This window comes from Neovison vison, chromosome 3, assembly GCF_020171115.1.
Source record: "Neovison vison isolate M4711 chromosome 3, ASM_NN_V1, whole genome shotgun sequence".
Lineage (NCBI taxonomy): Eukaryota > Metazoa > Chordata > Mammalia > Carnivora > Mustelidae > Neogale > Neogale vison.
In genome coordinates, this window is record NC_058093.1 from 144,202,773 (window position 1) to 144,220,373 (window position 17,601).

General features: G+C 39.8%; 1 protein-coding gene across 1 annotated transcript in view; it reads left to right on the forward strand.

The window, feature by feature from the left end:
• Positions 1 to 3,937: 3,937 nt before the first annotated feature.
• Positions 3,938 to 17,601, forward strand: part of MBD2 (methyl-CpG binding domain protein 2) — a 67,737-nt gene continuing 54,073 nt past the window's right edge. The window contains exon 1 of the mRNA XM_044242949.1: positions 3,938 to 4,491. Coding sequence (XP_044098884.1) covers positions 3,953 to 4,491 — 539 coding nt within the window. The 5' untranslated portion in view covers positions 3,938 to 3,952. The remainder of the gene's footprint in view (positions 4,492 to 17,601) is intronic.

A 17,601-nucleotide genomic window follows, 5' to 3' on the forward strand; every position in this document is an offset into this window, starting at 1 on the left:
TCCTAGCTCTGTTACTTTCAGAGACATAGGTGAAAGCCACTTACAGCATGAAATCTACTGGCAAGATGCATTTATCTACTTACACGGTTGCTGCCCCACCCCTCACCCCTGAACACCAGCCACATTCAGCCCTCATTTTTCATGGATCATGTGTCCTAGCATTCTGGTGTTTTGCAGTCAGAATTAGGGTTAAAAAACCACTGTTTGGCTCTGAAACCTAAAGAGCATTTTCTTTTTACTGGTAGTACTTTGTTTTCTATTTTTAGGAAGTTAAATCAAATAAGCATCTCTCCATCCCTTAATCCTGAACACTTAATACCAGCCACTTACCTATAGCTAATGTAACAGCAAGCAGGGCAATTTTAAAGTACTGGACACTATCTTCTGAAATAAATTTCCTTGGTTCAAAATTTACCTCTTCTTGTTTTCTCTTGCCTTTCAAATAATTAACTCTTCTCTTTTTAGTCTGAACTCTGCAGGGTAAGATTCCTCTGTAGTCATTCCAAGTGGAAAGCAATTAAAAAAATCTTTATTTATCCTGTATGTACTTGAAAGTGTCAGTCGGCTTCCTGACATGCCAGGCCAGCAGCATTTCATTTTGCTTGGGAATTAGGTGAACAGTAGTTGGGCCAACTCAGTGAATCATAAAACCTGCTAATTGGAGCTGGAGAATGTTTTTTTGGCTATGCCCTCGCTTGTATTTATTATCTTGATAAATTCTGACCATGCTTCTTGAACTCTGTGAAAGAGGAAAGTGATGCCCCTGCCATCACTTGATCCAAATATGCTCCTGGAAAAAAAGTAAGGTTTTTCATTGTTTAAATCTGTCTTTTACTGAGCATCTTATTACACTCATACATTTAAATGTAGGTTATATATTTATCAATAAAATACACAGATCTCAAAACAAGCACCGCCTTCCAACAGGCCTTTTCAGTTTCATTCACTGAATTTGTTCTATTTTTCTTAATAAAAACACAAACTAACATGTATGGTGTTTTTCTTGGGAACTGCTTTTTCTTTAAGGGCTTAACCTCAGTTTTTCCAGGTAAACAATAAGGGAGAAAACACTTTAAAGAATGGATAGTTTTCCAGAGGTGACAGCTGGTGTTTCAGCACCTGCTTTTACACCTGGGAAGCAGTGATCAGAGGTGGTTAAATCTCTATTGTTTGTTTAATGGACCAGATTTCATAATTTTCCCTGATTGTTGTTTTTCACTTTTGCCATAAAATAAGGCTAGCAAGACCCTTTGCACTGTAAGAGAGATAAAACTGAAAAATTTGGTCACAACTCTTCTGCTTGAGAAAAACAACATTCCTGTTTGTCAAGGAGTGATATAAAGTGCATTTTTCCATAATTGTTAAGTGGTATATTATTTGTCCAATTTTTAAGAGAAACAAAGTGATCTATCTTTTAAGTATTTAACAACTTTTCTCAATATTTTTAGGATCTCAATCCAGACTCTGTAAGAATTTAATGATTCCTTAATTAGATTTCTTTCTTCTTTTAGTGGGAGAAAAAAAAAAAAAAACCAAAAAGAAATTTTATACTTTGCATTATAGTATCACAGCAGAAAAATTCAAATTGTGACCCAGAAAAGCTTCTGAAAAACCTATTTGAGAATTTTCTTAACTGAGGGAACATTAAACTATGATTTAGTAAATGGAATCTGGTAGTAGAAGTCAAAGTAATTACTTTGAACTCATACTAATTTATTCCTTTAAACATGCCTTTTATATCCATTATGTCACTTGATCTATATAGTCTTTCCATGACAAAGCATGGAATAATAAAAACTTCCAAAAGTATATCTTTTCCCATGCGTTGTCTCAACTACCATTTTTACTAAGATTTTTGCTTTGTTCATCCTTTAAGTTTAATTAGGTGTGAAAATCAAAATCCTTTTTACAGAGTGTTTGTCATCCAGGCTTTGATCTCATTTTTCTCTGACTTTAACTCCTTCACCTGAGCCAAATTGTAGGTGTTCCTTAAGATTTAATTCTTGGTCCACTTTTTGTTTTTATTATTTTAAAATTATTATTACTACTATTTTAACCATGTATGTTCTTCCTCGGAGATCTTATTTGCTTACAAAGTTACCTTCAATTACCACTTTCACAAAATGACTTCTAAAACCACATCAGAATTGACCACTCTCCTGAGACTGACTTGAATTTCCAACTCTTTGTTAGACACATTTTTAGAATGACTTCCTGGAGAAAGCTGTAACTTAGTGTTTCTCAAATCAAAGACATCAAAAGATATCTAAGGTAAAGTTCAGATTCAGATTTGTGTGTATGATTTAGTGTTTGCATATATTGCAAATGTGTCAAATAAATTTTGATTTTCCACTAATCAATTTTTTTCTTTTTTTTCTTTCTTTCTTTTTTTTTTTTTTTAAGATTTTATTTACTTATTTGACAGAGAGATCACAAGTAGTCAGAGAGGCAGGCAAAGAAAGAGGGGAGGAAGCAGGCTCTTGGGTGAGCAGGGAGCTCAACACGGGGGCTCTGATCCCAGGACCCTGAGACCATGACCCAACCTGAAGGCAGAGGCTTAACCTACCAAGCCACCCAGGCGTCCCTAATTAATTTTTTAAAAAAAGATTTTATTCACTTATTTGACAGACGGAGATCACAGAGAAGCAGGCAGAGAGAGAGGAGGAAGCAGGCTCCCTGCTGAGCAGAGAGCCTGAGGCTGGCTTGATCCCAGGACCCTGGGATTATGACCCAAGCCGAAGGCAGAGGCTTTAACCCACTGAGACACCCAGGCGCCCTATCAATTTTTTCTATACAATAAACTCAGCCCTCAACTCTTAAGTCCTATGTGTACAAAACCCGAAATTTATCATCTGATAAAATGTGCATTACATTTTTCAGTCTTCCAAACAGTTCTTGACATATCATCTTGAACTTTGATAGTACATTTCTATAAGTATTAAGCATCACATAGAAAAAGTGCTTCTCTGGAATTTAACTCAGTTTTCTTAATGACTTTGACACTGTTTTTTAAACTCATTTCTGAATGTTGAGTTGGCAGATCCAAACGAATTCCACCCAGAATCCTAAAGGGTTGTCATGATGGGTTAAGTTAGTCTTTCAACACAAGGGAGTATTTACCGAGCCAAAGGCCACTGATAATTGTCAAATGCCTTTATACAAGGAGGTCTAAACTAAGAAAAAAATCCTCCAAAATATGATAAATTCTAGGTGGATTCAGGGGTTCTGGTCATCTTAAGAATTTAAGGGTAAACCCCGTAGAAGTGGTGGGAATGTTCCAAGTTGTCATTTTTCTCCTTATAGCTTCACAGTTTCTGGACGATAATCAATCCAGGGATCTAAATCCAGAATCCAATCACTTTGGAGCATAGTGATATTCATCTAATGGGACACTTTGACCCACTTCTTTAATCTGAGCTCCTTGGCAAATTTTGGTAGAGGCGGGAAAGCGAGTATTGGGTTATCTATCACCTCCTTAAATGAACTGTCAAGTTAGTGAATATAAAATGAGATATTTTGTTACGCATTAATTGGGAAGCAAACGTAGGTAAAATCACACAGAGAGGGAAGTTAACCCTACAGGAAATGAAGTAACCGCAGTCCTTCTGACATTCCTCCACAAACGACTGCGGGGCCCGACCCGCCTTCCGGGCTCTGCGCTCGCCTTGGCGGTGGGGGCCCGGGGGCCGGAAGGGCGCGGCCGGGGGCGGAGCGGGTGGGGCCGGGGGCGTGGCCTCTAGGAGGCGGAGACAATATGGCCGCCCAGAGCGCTTGGAGGACCTAAGAGGCGGCGGCCCGGGCCACGCCCCGAGCGGGAGGGCCGCTCTGTGCGCGTCCGCTCTATGATGCTTGCGCGCGTCCCCCGCGCGCCGCGCTGCGGGCGGGGCGGGTCTCCGGGATTCCAAGGGCTCGGTTACGGAAGAAGCGCAGCGCCGGCTGGGGAGGGGGCTGGATGCGCGCGCACCCGGGGGGAGGCCGCTGCTGCCCGGAGCAGGAGGAGGGGGAGAGCGCGGCGGGCGGCAGCGGCGCTGGCGGCGACTCCGCCATAGAGCAGGGGGGCCAGGGCAGCGCGCTCGCCCCGTCCCCGGTGAGCGGCGTGCGCAGGGAAGGCGCTCGGGGCGGCGGCCGTGGCCGGGGGCGGTGGAAGCAGGCGGGCCGGGGCGGCGGCGTCTGTGGCCGTGGCCGGGGCCGGGGCCGTGGCCGGGGACGGGGCCGGGGCCGGGGCCGGGGCCGCGGCCGTCCCCCGAGTGGCGGCGGCGGCCTTGGCGGCGACGGCGGCGGCTGCGGCGGCAGCAGCGGTGGCGGCGGCGCCCCCCGGCGGGAGCCGGTCCCTTTCCCGTCGGGGAGCGCGGGGCCGGGGCCCAGGGGACCCCGGGCCACGGAGAGCGGGAAGAGGATGGACTGCCCGGCCCTCCCCCCCGGATGGAAGAAGGAGGAAGTGATCCGAAAATCTGGGCTCAGTGCCGGCAAGAGCGATGTCTACTACTTCAGGTACCGCCCTGGGGGCGGGGAGGGGTCAGCGGGGTCAGGTCGGGGTCAAGGGTCAGCAGCTGACCTGGGCAGGGGATGTCTTGATGAGAGCAGGGCCCGAGGGAAGTGGCAGAGACAGGCTGGCCTGGTAGTTGAAGGTCCCTGAGCTCTTGGGTGAGAGCTGACCCCAGTACAATGACAGGACAGGCACAGTGTCTGAATGGTGAGAACCCGGAGGGCGTCTTGATGTTGACGGTGCTGGGGAATATGTTTGGTGGAGAAAAGCGTACTCTCTCGCAAGGATAGTTAGTCCATAGAAGGGTTAAAAGAAGGTGTAATTCATCGAAACTATAAAACCCAGTCACTGTTGGCTCCTGTCCCAGCCTTTCCCAGATTCATCATCGCAAGAGTGTTTAATCATGCACATGTGGAAGAATTCGCTATCTGTAGTAATAAGGTTTCAGTTACTTTGTGAGATCCAGGAAAGTTTGGTATAAAGTAGCTACTTGGAATGCCTGAAGTTTCCTGGAACTGTCTTGGTGTCGCAGAACTTACTCACTTTTGAAAACTGAAACACTGTAATATGTTGTTAGACTCCTAGACCAAAATTTGTCCCCCAGGGGATGTTTGGCAATGTCTGGGGACATTTTTGGTTCTGATACCTTGGGAGGGTATGATCCCGGCATCTAGCAGTTAGAGGCCAGGGATGTTGTGAGATATTCTATAACACACTTGATGGTCCCCACACAAAGAATTATCTGGCCCAAATGTCACCAGTTTGAGAAATCTTGGTCTGCATGATTCAGGTTTTCACCCTGATATGATCTTGCAGTCCTGTGGTCATGCTGTCCATGTCATTGGATGATCTACTAAGCTGAGAAAAGTGCCTGGGGCTATTGATATCAGTGGAATTTTCTTATCAAAAAATTTACTAACTTTTAAAAATAAACCATCCTATTTATAGAAGAGAGTATAAACATGTTATATTCAGTGGTGTGGAGGGCCATTTTTGGGGGCTGATTGAATCATTTTTCAGGGAATACATTTGCGTGTTGGAGCCCGTTATTGCCAGCCATTTAGCCATTGGAATAATGTTTTAAAGGATTTACTTTCTTCATCAAGTAGGCACTGGCCCTCAGGGGGGAGAGGGGAATACACATACATACACTCAACAATGTTTATGAGTTGAGAGTACTTTCAAATAGACTGGAAAGGTTAAAAAAATAATACAAACTTGTGTGTGTGTGTGTTTATACACACAAGAATGTGATTACCGGGCACCTGGGTGACTCAGTGGATTAAGCCTCTGCCTTCAGCTCAGGTCATGATCTCCGGGTTCTGGGATCAAGCCCCGCATCAGGCTCTGCTCAGAAGGGAGCCTGCTTTCCACCCCCCAACCTCCCCCACCCCCGCCTGCCTTTGCCTACTCGGGATCTCTCTCTGTCAAATTAAAAAAAAAAAAAAAAAAAAGAATGTGATCACCGCTGGAAAATATGTAAATATGAACATATTCCTGATGGTTGTTCAAGTATATGGAAGAATAGTTTCTGTAAATTTATTTCACCTTTTCAAGAAAAATAAAGTGGTGTTGCATTAGAACTTATTTTGTCACTTGATCAGAGACCACTTGTTTTGAAATCTTAAATGATAAAATGGCAAACTTATTCTAAACATTCAAAGGTGATTATCTTATATTTCCCCATTATTAAATACTAAATTTACTTCAGTAATACTGTAAAGGTTATTGTAGAACAATTGTTACTCCTACCAAGTTCACTTGTTTCATTTAGTGCTATTCACAATTGCTCACTTTTGCACATTCTTTCATTAACAACTTGTGTTTTCTTTCTAAGCGGATAATATGCTACTTTCTTTCTGTGAACTATGTATTGACTTGTAGCCAATTATATTTTACAAGAATATTCTGTGTCTGGGATTGAACTCCTTGAGGAATAGGTGACTAGTTTATTCTCAGTAGAGCATCTTAGACTTTGAATTTCACTCCCTGTGGCATTTCTCCTGGGATATAGTTTGTTTGGTTTGGGATGACGTATTTGTTCAGACTAACTTTGGGTTATTGCAAAGTGTTTTTTGTTTTCTTCGCAGTATCTGGAAAAGTTATTTAAAAAGCCGTCTTGCTAATTTTGATTTGTGGTCACTTAGTATTTTTTTAAATGTGTTGTAAATTTTTACAAGTGTATTTAATACAAATGTATTTAACTTTTAAATACAAACTCAATAAATATTTTATGGTAGAAAAGCTGATACAGTTAATTTAAAAAGAACTTTCCAAACAAATTCATCTTACAGTAAATGAGAAACCAGTATAGTGATACTTACAGAATTAAAGTCTTTTTATTAGACAGTGCAGCATGATTTGCTTTTTACTTATTAATACAAAATGAAAACACACTTTGAATAGATTTGTGCTGCATGTGTTTAGTTCAGGGTTGGAAGGAATGTTGTCTAATTATTTACTGACTACCTACAACATGTTAGTTACTTTTCAGGATTGTAACACTCACTCTTGATAACCTTCTGAGGTTACATTCAGAGGTGGTGCGACCCAGGGTAGCATGATGTGGTATTTGTAATACAGCAGTTTTTCTGACTTTGACCTCCTTTTGCTGTGATGAATGCTGGAGGGCACCTATTCATAGTGAAGGTGAATACATTCTTTTTCAACCAAACTGTCACACTTTGCATATCAGCATCCCCATAAATGCCTCACCCTTTAAAAAACCAGTAGCTCCTGGGTGGCTCATTTGTTAAGTTGTCATTTCTGTCTTCCGCTAAGATCATGATCCCAGGGTCCTGGGATTGAGCTCCCTGCTTGTCAGGGAGCCTGCTTCTCCCTCTCCCACTCCCGCAGCTTGTGTTCCCTCTATTGCTGATTCTCTCTCTGTCAAATAAATAAATAAAATATTAAAAAAACAACAACAACAACAAAACCCCAAACCAAAAACCAGTAGCTCACAAACACCAGGCATCTCTGTTAATAAGTGGCTTAAGAGTTAACTCTCCCATTAGTAATGTGAACACCTGTACCCATTTGTTCACACAGATTCTAATAATGCTAACTCCTGAATTAGCCCGCCCCTGGGGAGATTAATTTAAACAGATCTGTGCCTGTTAACGTAGGGTGTGGCTTACACTTATTAATTGGTCAGAAATTAAGTTCAGTCGTGAAAGCCTCAAATTTTGGTAAAATGGTGTTTTGGCTGTTTCCTGAGACTGCCAGGTTCTAATAGGAAGGCGTGCCTTGAGTTGCCAGTTAAGCAGTATAATTATGCCTCCTGTCAGGATTACTGATAGTGTGTGGCAGTTCATACATTATCATATAAAGTGTGTTTTTAATATACTAAAAAGGTGTGGTTAGATAAAGTGCTGGATCCATTGGTAATAGTTTCTGAAAGTTTGTTGCCATCATATAAACCCTTTATGTGAACAGTAATATTCTAACTGGTCCATTTGACTCCTGTCATTTCTGGTTTTTTGGTTCCCTGCAGTTGCTGACTGGTATTTTTGAAATTATTTTCCTCTGCATAGGACCCTATAGGAGCCAACTCATGCCATTTTTATCAAGTCTAAACTTCTTGGTTTCTAGACTTTTAGTTATCATTAGGGTTAAAGATCTGGGAATCATGGCAAACTGTTAAGCTACTGTCATAAAATAATGTGGTTGGATTTTGGAAACAATAGTAAACGTTTTTGTTTCTTGTGTCAGAATTAGGATGCATTTGTACCTGATCACTTCCCTGAAAAAAGGATACAGGGGAACCAGAGAATAATTAAAATTATCATAGGCAACAGGTGCATGAAGAGAGACTAAAGTTATTTCACTTTGATCTGGAAAGAAGAGGACTCAGGTAGTAAAATCGAGGTCTATAAAATCATGAGTGAATGATAAAAGTAGAAGTCTCTAGGGGAGGCAGCAGTGCACAGGGATGAAGAGGTCAGGAGTTGATCTTCTGACTGCACAAAACCTTTTGGTGCAGCCTTGAGCTTGTCACTACACTTCCTGGTCTTGTGGTTTGTCAGTTTGTAAAGTGCATATGATTTCTACCTGTACCTCATTGTGTTACAAGGATTCAATTTCAGATCACTGAAATAAATACATAGATCTCTTAAAGCTTCAGATATGTTTAAGGACTAATTAAGGAAAACAATTCATTAACTAAAGTTGTATGAGCTGAACATATACATAGGTTTAAAAAAATGTATAGGTATATCTGACTTGCTACCAGAGTTTGGTATGCTGCTTTGAGGGCATGAATTCTGTCACTAAGCATGTCAGAGTTCAACCAGGCCTTTCCCTCTTTTTTTTTTTTTTTTCTTTTTTTGGTCTTTTATTTTAAAACAAACAAACAAACACCACCACCACCACCACAAACCTCTGCCTTGTAGTCTTTGTTGGGAAAAACTAGCTGAATGGATCAGGGGAGAAATTCATCATCACAGTTCTTAAATATTAAAGTCTCTTTGGCTTTCAGTAAATTGTCTTTTCCCCTAATAATCGGCTTTCTGGCCATCACTATGTAGTTTAGCCTGGTGTCCCGTCTGTTACTGTACTATTTATTTACGAAGAACCTGTGGCTCTCTCACATAGCTGTCTTTCCTCTTAGTACAGTGCTGAGCACATAGATGCTAAATAAGTGTTTACCAGTTGACATGACTCTTAAAAATGTGTGAAACAAGTCTTAAATGACCTGTTAGCTTTTGCTTTATATTTTCTGGTGGTGTGCTGGAGTGAAATTGGTTGAGATAGGAAGTCTAAACATTTTCTAGTTCCTTATTTTCATCATTAATATTGAGGATATTATGGAAGGCCAGAAAGCATTTTAGAGATATAGGTACAATGGTAAGTAAAATGCTCATAGTGCAAAGATACAAGTGGGAAATAAACATTTGAATTTCATTGAGTCTAAGGTTTTGTTTTTTTTTTCTTAGCATAGGATCTTATGTGCCTTAATTTTTTGTGTGTTTTGTGCCACAGCTCTCATAGTTTTGGCAGCCATTAGTATTTTTTTTTTAAAATGCTTTACATATATTATCTTACTGGGTTCTTATAACATTGTTATCTATAGGTACAATTCTCCATACTGATGGGGACTTAGGACAGGGAAGTTAAGTAATATGCTTGAGGTTGTACTGTTGGTAAGGGCAGAGTTAGATTTCTGATGCAGGGGATTTAACCCCAGAACTTTTAACCACCCCGTTCTCCTGCCTCCCATAGAGATCCTATGTGTAATCCTCAAATATTGCAACATTTCATGCCTAATTTACTTCATTGAGCTTGGCAAGCTACTAAAACCATGCAATTAGTTACTATTATATTTGTACCTTAAGTTGACAAAGGGTAAAATTTAAATCCTCTTTGGTACTGAGGCTGTTGTACTGAAAGATGATCTTCCAGCTCTGTGTAATATTGGAGAAGAAAAAGAAGGGAAAAATTGTAAATCAACATAATTTAAAGCAGTTTTATTCTGGATAATAGAAGTGGTCATTTTGTTCAGAAATGTTTCCCACCTTATCTCTTACTCTCTCCGTATATATTTAACTTAGGATTGACCCTATTATTTCTCAGATATTCATATAGGCAGCATGTTCCCTTAAGGAGCAAGCTATAGGTCATCTTCATTTTTAAAAGTTTTCACTTATGGGGCGCCTGGGTGGCTCAGTGGGTTAAGCCGCTGCCTTCGGCTCAGGTCATGATCTCAGGGTCCTGGGATCGAGTCCCGCATCGGGCTCTCTGCTCGGTCCCTCTCTCTCTCTCTGCCTGCCTCTCCATCTGCTTGTGATTTCTCTCTGTCTAATAAATTAAAAAAAAAAAAAAAAAGTTGTCACTTAAATTAGAAGAAATCACATTGTAACTTGAGGGTTAAATGTAGCTTATGAGATAGTTTTATATGTTTCCTGCAGAAAGCTCCTGTGCTTCTTTCAGAGTTGAAGTACAATTGAAATGTGCCCTACAGACCAATTAAAAAAAAATCTCTTTAGTTGGAGGGAGGAACTAAGTGTAATGTTTATTACTAAGTGCTTACTGCAGAATTGCAAGTTTGACTTGCTTTTAGTCTTTTTTCTTCCTTTTTTTTTAAAAAGACTTTATTTATTTGAGAGAGAGAGAAAGAGCAAGCACACACACAAGTGGGGGGAGGGGCAGAGGGAGAAGCAAGCCCCGATAAGCAGGGAGCTGGACAATGGGCTTGATCCAGTGGGATCATGACTTGAACTGAAGGCAGACGCTTAACTGACTGAGCCACCCAAGGAGCATTTTTAGTTTTTTTTTTCCTTGATATTGCCTGATTGAACCCTGGATCTGGAAATAAAAGATAAACAGCTATGATGAAAATTGTTCTCTGGTAATTCTTTCTCAGCTGTACCATCACAGCTGTTTGTGTTGTGCTAGAGGAAATTTTGTTAGGGTGCAACATTGCCATCTGTCCTACATTTGATTTTTAAAAGCTGACATGCAAAGTCTCACCTGCCAGAACCCCCGTAATACCTGTAAGACAGGAAATACATAGCTCAAAAGGAACTGATACACATATATTCTAAAAATAATCTCAAATTGATGGTTTTTTAAAATTGTTTTTAAAAAGTTTCATTTGTTGAGATATAAACTCAAAATTCAATTTTTCATAATTTTAATTAATGGGATAGAAGCTGGCTATTTGCAAAGGCGATGATACTTTGTTGATATTTTGACATTATTGCCTTCCATTCTGTGCGTATATGTGTTTCTGCTCTTTTATTGTTCTTTTTATACTGGAAGAATCCATAGATAAGATCAAGGATGAGTGTCCTTAAAATGATTTCCAACATGTATGCATGTCTTTAAAAAGGCCTTTTCCAGAGGCCCCTAGCTCTTTTTTCAGAATATAGTCTTTTGGGGTATACTTACCTGCCTATTTTTTATTGTCGAAAAATTCAAATACCTGCAAGAGCAGAAGTAATTAGACAAGTATAATGAATCTCCCATAAGCTCATCAATCAGTTTTAACAGATCAACTCCTGGCCAAGCTTGTTTCATCAATATTCAGCCCCCTTTTCCCCATTATAGTTTGAAATAGCTCCCAGATGTTTTTAATTTCTGACATTTCCACAAGTGTCCAGTCCTTAATTCAACCAGAATAACCAGTGTTTTTCCTTTTTCCTTTCTCAAAAAGTGAGTATCTTAAGGCAGTGGGCTGAGATTAGGTATAATTCTGCATTCAGTCTTTTTTTTTTTTTTAGTGGATCACCCTGGCTTTCATTTTTTCTCAACTATGATAATAGAGGTAATAGAATTTGCTATCAGTAATATACTGTTTGCATGTAATATTTGTTATATAAATGCTAGTTTATGGAATGAGAATGATTGGCACATAATTTAGATTATTATTATTATTATTAAATAGGTCTTTTATACCATTTAAATTGTGTTGGTGATTCCTTAATCAAAAAGGTGGAATGCTGTCACATTTTACCAGCAGTCAACTTGTGTATAATTTTTTTCTTTAATGATGCTTTAAAAATAATTCTCTACTCCAGCCCCAACTGCTAAGGAAATTCTTTAATGCTCGGTTTTGCCCAAACTCCATATTAAAAAAACAAGCAAACAAACTACTTTCCACTTCTCAGGGAATATATTCATTTTGTATATTTTAATGTTTATGTTCTAAACATTTCAGTATAGAAATATTCAAATGGATATGTAAATGTAGAGAAAATCATATAAGAAATTACCAAGTACCCAGTTCAGTAATTATTTCTTCCATATCCCAATCCACTACCCCTGACTCAACCGTCATTATTTTGAAGCAAATCTGACATCAGATAATTTCATTCATAAATGACTACTTCAGTATGCTCTTTGTGAAGATAAAACTTAAACTTGTAGAAGTTTTATAACCATGCAGAATTCAGTATTTCAAAACTAGAATACAAGAGATGCCAATAAGCAGTTCAAGATTTTTTACCTGTTACTGGCAGGTAACATTCTACTACTTCATTCTGGGAAAGTTTTATGGAAGAAGTATGGTGTGAATTGGTATTTCTGGGCTCTTGGGGATCAGGGTTGGAGTCATGCATTATAGATCAGGTAAAAGGTAAAAGATACTCAGCAAAGGACTGAAGAGGGAAGCCATTCGGCCTGTTTGGAATAAATAAACCAATATAGTTGGAGCAAAGGTCACTGGGTTAAGAAGAGTGGAAAGTAGGTTTTTTTGTTTTTTTAAAGATTTTATTTTATTTATTTGACAGAGAGAGATCAAAGTAGACGGAGAGGCAGGCAGAGAGAGAGAGAGAGAGAGAGAGAGAGAGAGAAGCAGGCTCCCTGCCGAGCAGAGAGCCCGATGCGGGACTCGATCCCAGGACCCTGAGATCATGACCTGAGCCAAAGGCAGTGGCTTAACCCACTGAGCCACCCAGGCTCATAGGTTTTAAAGCTTCTGAGGAGGTAGAGGAAAAAGAATGCTACATGCAGGGCTAAGATGTTTGGCTTCCATTTGCTAATGGGTTAAAGTCATTGAAGGCTTTTAAATTGGAACTCTGGTCAGAGTGGTGTTTTAGGAAGAGTAGTTTGGATAGTTGAGAATGCAGAGACAAGCAGATAGAGTCACTTATCTTGTCCTGGTGATTTAGACACAAGGTGTTAAAACTTGATTAGGCAACAACAAAGGAAAGGAAGGATGGATTCAAAGGTGAAAATGAAGGAACTGGATTTAGTAACTGACAGGAGATGGGAGAATATAAGTAAGGCAAGAGGAGATAGAATCTGCAGAGGAGGGCTGAGACGGGTCACTTTAGGAAAGGCCTGCATGTAAGGATTGGGAAGAAGGGATTTAGAGACGGGGGGTGACTTGTAGGTAGATTTCTTTGTGTGTATGGCATTCAGCTTTGAGGCAATGGCATGTATTATTTAAATTAATTGATTTGGCAGTTTTCTGATTACATGTTTTTGTACTAAAGTACAAAAAGTTAATTTTAATTTCAGATCTTAGTCTCAGCCAAAACTCGACTTGCGGAGACAGTTGTTATATAAGTTAGAGAAATCTTTTTCTTTCAATATATGTACTCTGTAGCTAACAAGTAAGCTTTAACATTTAAAGAAGGTAGAAAACAGGGGCGCCTGGGTCGCTCAGTGGGTTAAGCCTCTGCCTTCATCTCCGGTCATGATAACAGGGTCCTGGGATCAAGCCCTGCATCAGGCTCCCTGCTCAGCCTGATGTCTGTCTCTGTCTCTGTCTCTCTGCCTACTTGTGATCTCTTCGTCAAATAAATAAATAAAATATATATTAAAAAAAAAAAAAGGTAGAAAACTGTAGAAAGTTGATGTTTCTTTATTCTCAAAACGTTTTCAGTGCTGTAGTTTAGAGAATTTTTAGTGTGGAGGTTTTTATTATTCCTCACAAAGTACTGTTGGCAAGTGATGCACTTCTGAACACGATCTTCAGCCGTATAGCCACCATCTGCTGTCCACAGTGCTCCTTGACAACTCATAGGCCAGTTTCACCGTATTGCACTCTGATTATTGCCATCCCCCTAGTTCATCCTGTTAGAAACTGGTTTAAAGATATATTTGTGTTTGCTCAGAGTCTGGTCTCCTCATAATGTTTGACTAAACATCATGATGATCCGTGTTACCCAAGTAACATGAAAAAAGAGGTTCTGCTCTGTTCGGGGAGTGTTTTCAGAGTGCAGTTGCACAGGCAAGCAACAGGTTTTCAGAAGAATTAGTTTTTATGTGGAAACTGGCAAGGCATGTGACAGTTGCTAGCTCAGGGAATGATGTCTGCACGTGAATTTATAGAGTGATAAAATGAGAATATTACTAAATTAAGATGACCACAATTTAAGTAGTTTCTGTATCTCAGTGAGGTGTTTTTTAAAGTTGAAAGTCAGATACCAAATGAAATTTCTTTCTTTTTGATAATCTGTAGTTAGAAACCTCTAAGGATGGAGTTAGGCTTAAGAAGTGCTTTAAACAGTTTAGGGGGCACCTGGGAGGCTTAGTGGGTTAAAGCCTTTTCTTTCTGCTCAGGTCGTGATCCCAGGGTCCTGGGATTGAGACCCGCATCAAGCTCTCTGCTCGGCAGGGGTCCTGCTCCCCCCCCCACACCCCTGCCTGCATCTCTGCCTACTTGTGATCTCTGTCAAATAAGTAAATAAATTCTTTTTAAAAAAAAATGAAAGCAAAGACACAGTTCAAATGATGAAATGTTCTTACATGAAAAAAAATTCATGTCTTTATTTTAATTTAATCATTCCTTTAGGGTATTTGAAAGGTAGAGAAGTTAAAGGTGAAATCACAAGTCGGTTCAGGGCTGGCATATCTGGGGGCAGTTGGTAGGGAATTTTTTTTTGTGGTTGAAAGTGAAATATTAGTATTTCATTACTGGGATTAGAAGTAATCACTTTGGTTAGAAACTGAAAATGACTAATATCCTTCACTAGTCTTCTAGAATTTTTTTTTTAAAGTAATTTTCCTCAGTTGTAGTTTGCTGCTTTTAGAATAAAAGCTTAGTCATGTTAAGTTCTGGTGTGTGGGGACTTCAGTTTACCGCGGCCATCTTAGAAGGCAGACTGATAACTTAGTCTGGGTTAAGACCAGAGCTTAAGTGACAGGCAGTCTTTTTGTTAATCTAGCATTATTTCATCTGCCCCTGCCAGGTTCGTTTTGGTGCTGTGCACATATTTTATATCTGATGGGCAGAATTCTTATTTAACCATTTCCTTGGGCCTTGCCTTTCTATATGCTTTTCTTCATCCTGCACGGAGGAAGGTCCCTTGTTTAAAAATCTCCTGGGGCAGGCAGGTTAACGTTCCTTTTCTTTCTTTCTTTTTCTTTTTCTTTTCTTTTTTTTTTTTTTTATTTTAAGATTTTATTTATTTGAGAGGGAGAGAGCACAAGCAGAGGGAGAAGCAGATTCCTTGCTGAGCAGAGAGCCTGATGCAGAGCTCAATCCCAGGACTCTGGGACCGGACCGTGAGCCAAGTTGAAGTCAGTGGCATAACCAACCGAGCCACCCAGGCACCTCCAGGTTGACTTTCCTTAAAGCACCAAGCACAGACTATAGCAGTTACAGAGAAGAAAATGGCTTGTACACTGTTGTGAAAGCAACAGTGTGTATGACGAGTATTTGTAGCTATCTAGTACGGACGTGCCATAGAATTCCATCGTTGGGGGACGGAGAGTCTGGTATGAATACCAACCAGCCTGGTTACCAGTTGATATGGCACCTTTCTGGCGGGATGTTAACAGTTAAAACTTGATTTCCACCTTCTTACTTCGTTGCTAATTTAGTTATCAGTGGAGTGTCTTAGACCTTTCAGTTTCCATTTGGTTTTTAAAATTAATAAACATAGGAACAGTTTAAGCCATATGAAATAGCTAATCTAGGTCATAAACTAGGCAATCACATTTCATGAGTATGGCATTTTAAAAAAATTATTTATTTATTTGGCAGACAGAGATCACAAGTAGGCAGAGAGGCAGGCAGAGAGAGAGGAAGGGAAGCAGGCTCCCTGCTGAGCAGATAGCCGGATGCAGGGCTCGAGCCCAGGACCCTGGGATCCTGATCTGAGCCAAAGGCAGATGCTTCAACCCACTGAGCCACCCAGGTGCCCCATGAGTACGGCATTTTAACTGAGTTCTTAAGTATTTAGATTTTCTTAATTTGGGGAAGAGTGTCTAAAACTGATCTCTAATGAGCTTTGTTCTGTGGAGGAATGTTGTAGTGAGGCTCTAGTATGCTTTCAGCTGCAGTAGGTAACTGGCATTTCAGCTGTTCATAAGGAATGACTCATTGCAGGGCTCACTGGAGAAATTAGTCAATTGATTTCTTAAAGAATGACTTTCTAGTTGTTTCTAAGCTAGATCCTTAAAAATAATAGTGCTGGGGCGTCTGGGTGGCTCGGTGGTTTAAGGCCTCTGCCTTCGGCTCAGGTCATGATCTCAGGGTCCTGGGATCGAGGCCCGCATCGGGCTCTCTGCTCAGCAGGGAGCCTGCTTCCTCTCTCTCTCTCTGCCTGCCTCTCTGCCTGCTTGTGATCTCTATCTGTCAAATAAAAATAAAATCTTTATAAAAAAAATAATAGTGCTTATCTTTTTGGGAGAGGTTGCTACCTTAGTATTTTCATCTTGTGGAACACTAGTCTGTCGAAACTAAGTCCAATCTTAAGCTCAGCTTTTATTGCACTAATGAGGTGTCTCATCAGAGTGATATCTGATTGAGAATGTCGGTTGTGACCTCCTTCTGTAGGTTGCATTTTAGAACTTGAATTGTGTTGCAGGAATACTTACATTATGTGATTGTGGGGAAAAAATGCTGTGGTGATCATCTTTTGTCTTGAAGTCATTGGTGGCAGAATACCATAGAGTTTGTGACAAAGTGCAATGTGTTGGTTTGGATTTGACCCAAAGAGAAGTTTTGCTTTTCCAAGGCAGGTTTTTATTGCTTGGTTTCCCAGCCAAAATACTCTGTTGTCTTCCTCTTCAATTATATTTCATTTATTGTGGTCAGTTCGTGCAAGGTTAAGTTCTAAATAGGACATGTTGGCTTTTTGGAGAAATATTTCAGAATTCTTACAGTTTTCTTCTGGTAACATATCTGTGCTGACATTAACGTTGATTTTAGCAAATTTGGCTCCGAAAATTTATTAGATGATATGAGGCATTCTTCCTATAAAAATTTTCTTATAGATGAATGCTAGATAACAAAAAGTTTTAGAAAAGACTAGTTTTCTGTATAGTTCTGGCACTTTTATAGTTTTTCGGCTTCAACAATATTTCTTATGACAAGTAAGTTATTCCTGATAAGCTTCTCACGTAGGAGTTTGGCTAATAAAACTCATGTCAGCAATGTACAAACACATTTGCAAATGTTTGCCTTAGTTTCCTGCTTTGAGTAGTTACTTTAGGGAGCATTTAAATATTATCAAAATTCAATATTTTTTCTTTCATAAATATGAGTTCAGATTGGTAGCCCAAAGAATATATGGATTCCAAGTGTTTTTATGTGCGTGTTTTTAATAAGGATTGTTGACTTCAGAAAAATATTTTCTGAAGTTCTGATCACTGCTAACATTGTGTGTATGTAATACTTAACCAAAAAAAAGCTCTTCAGAAGTCAGTTTAGAAATAAGTTT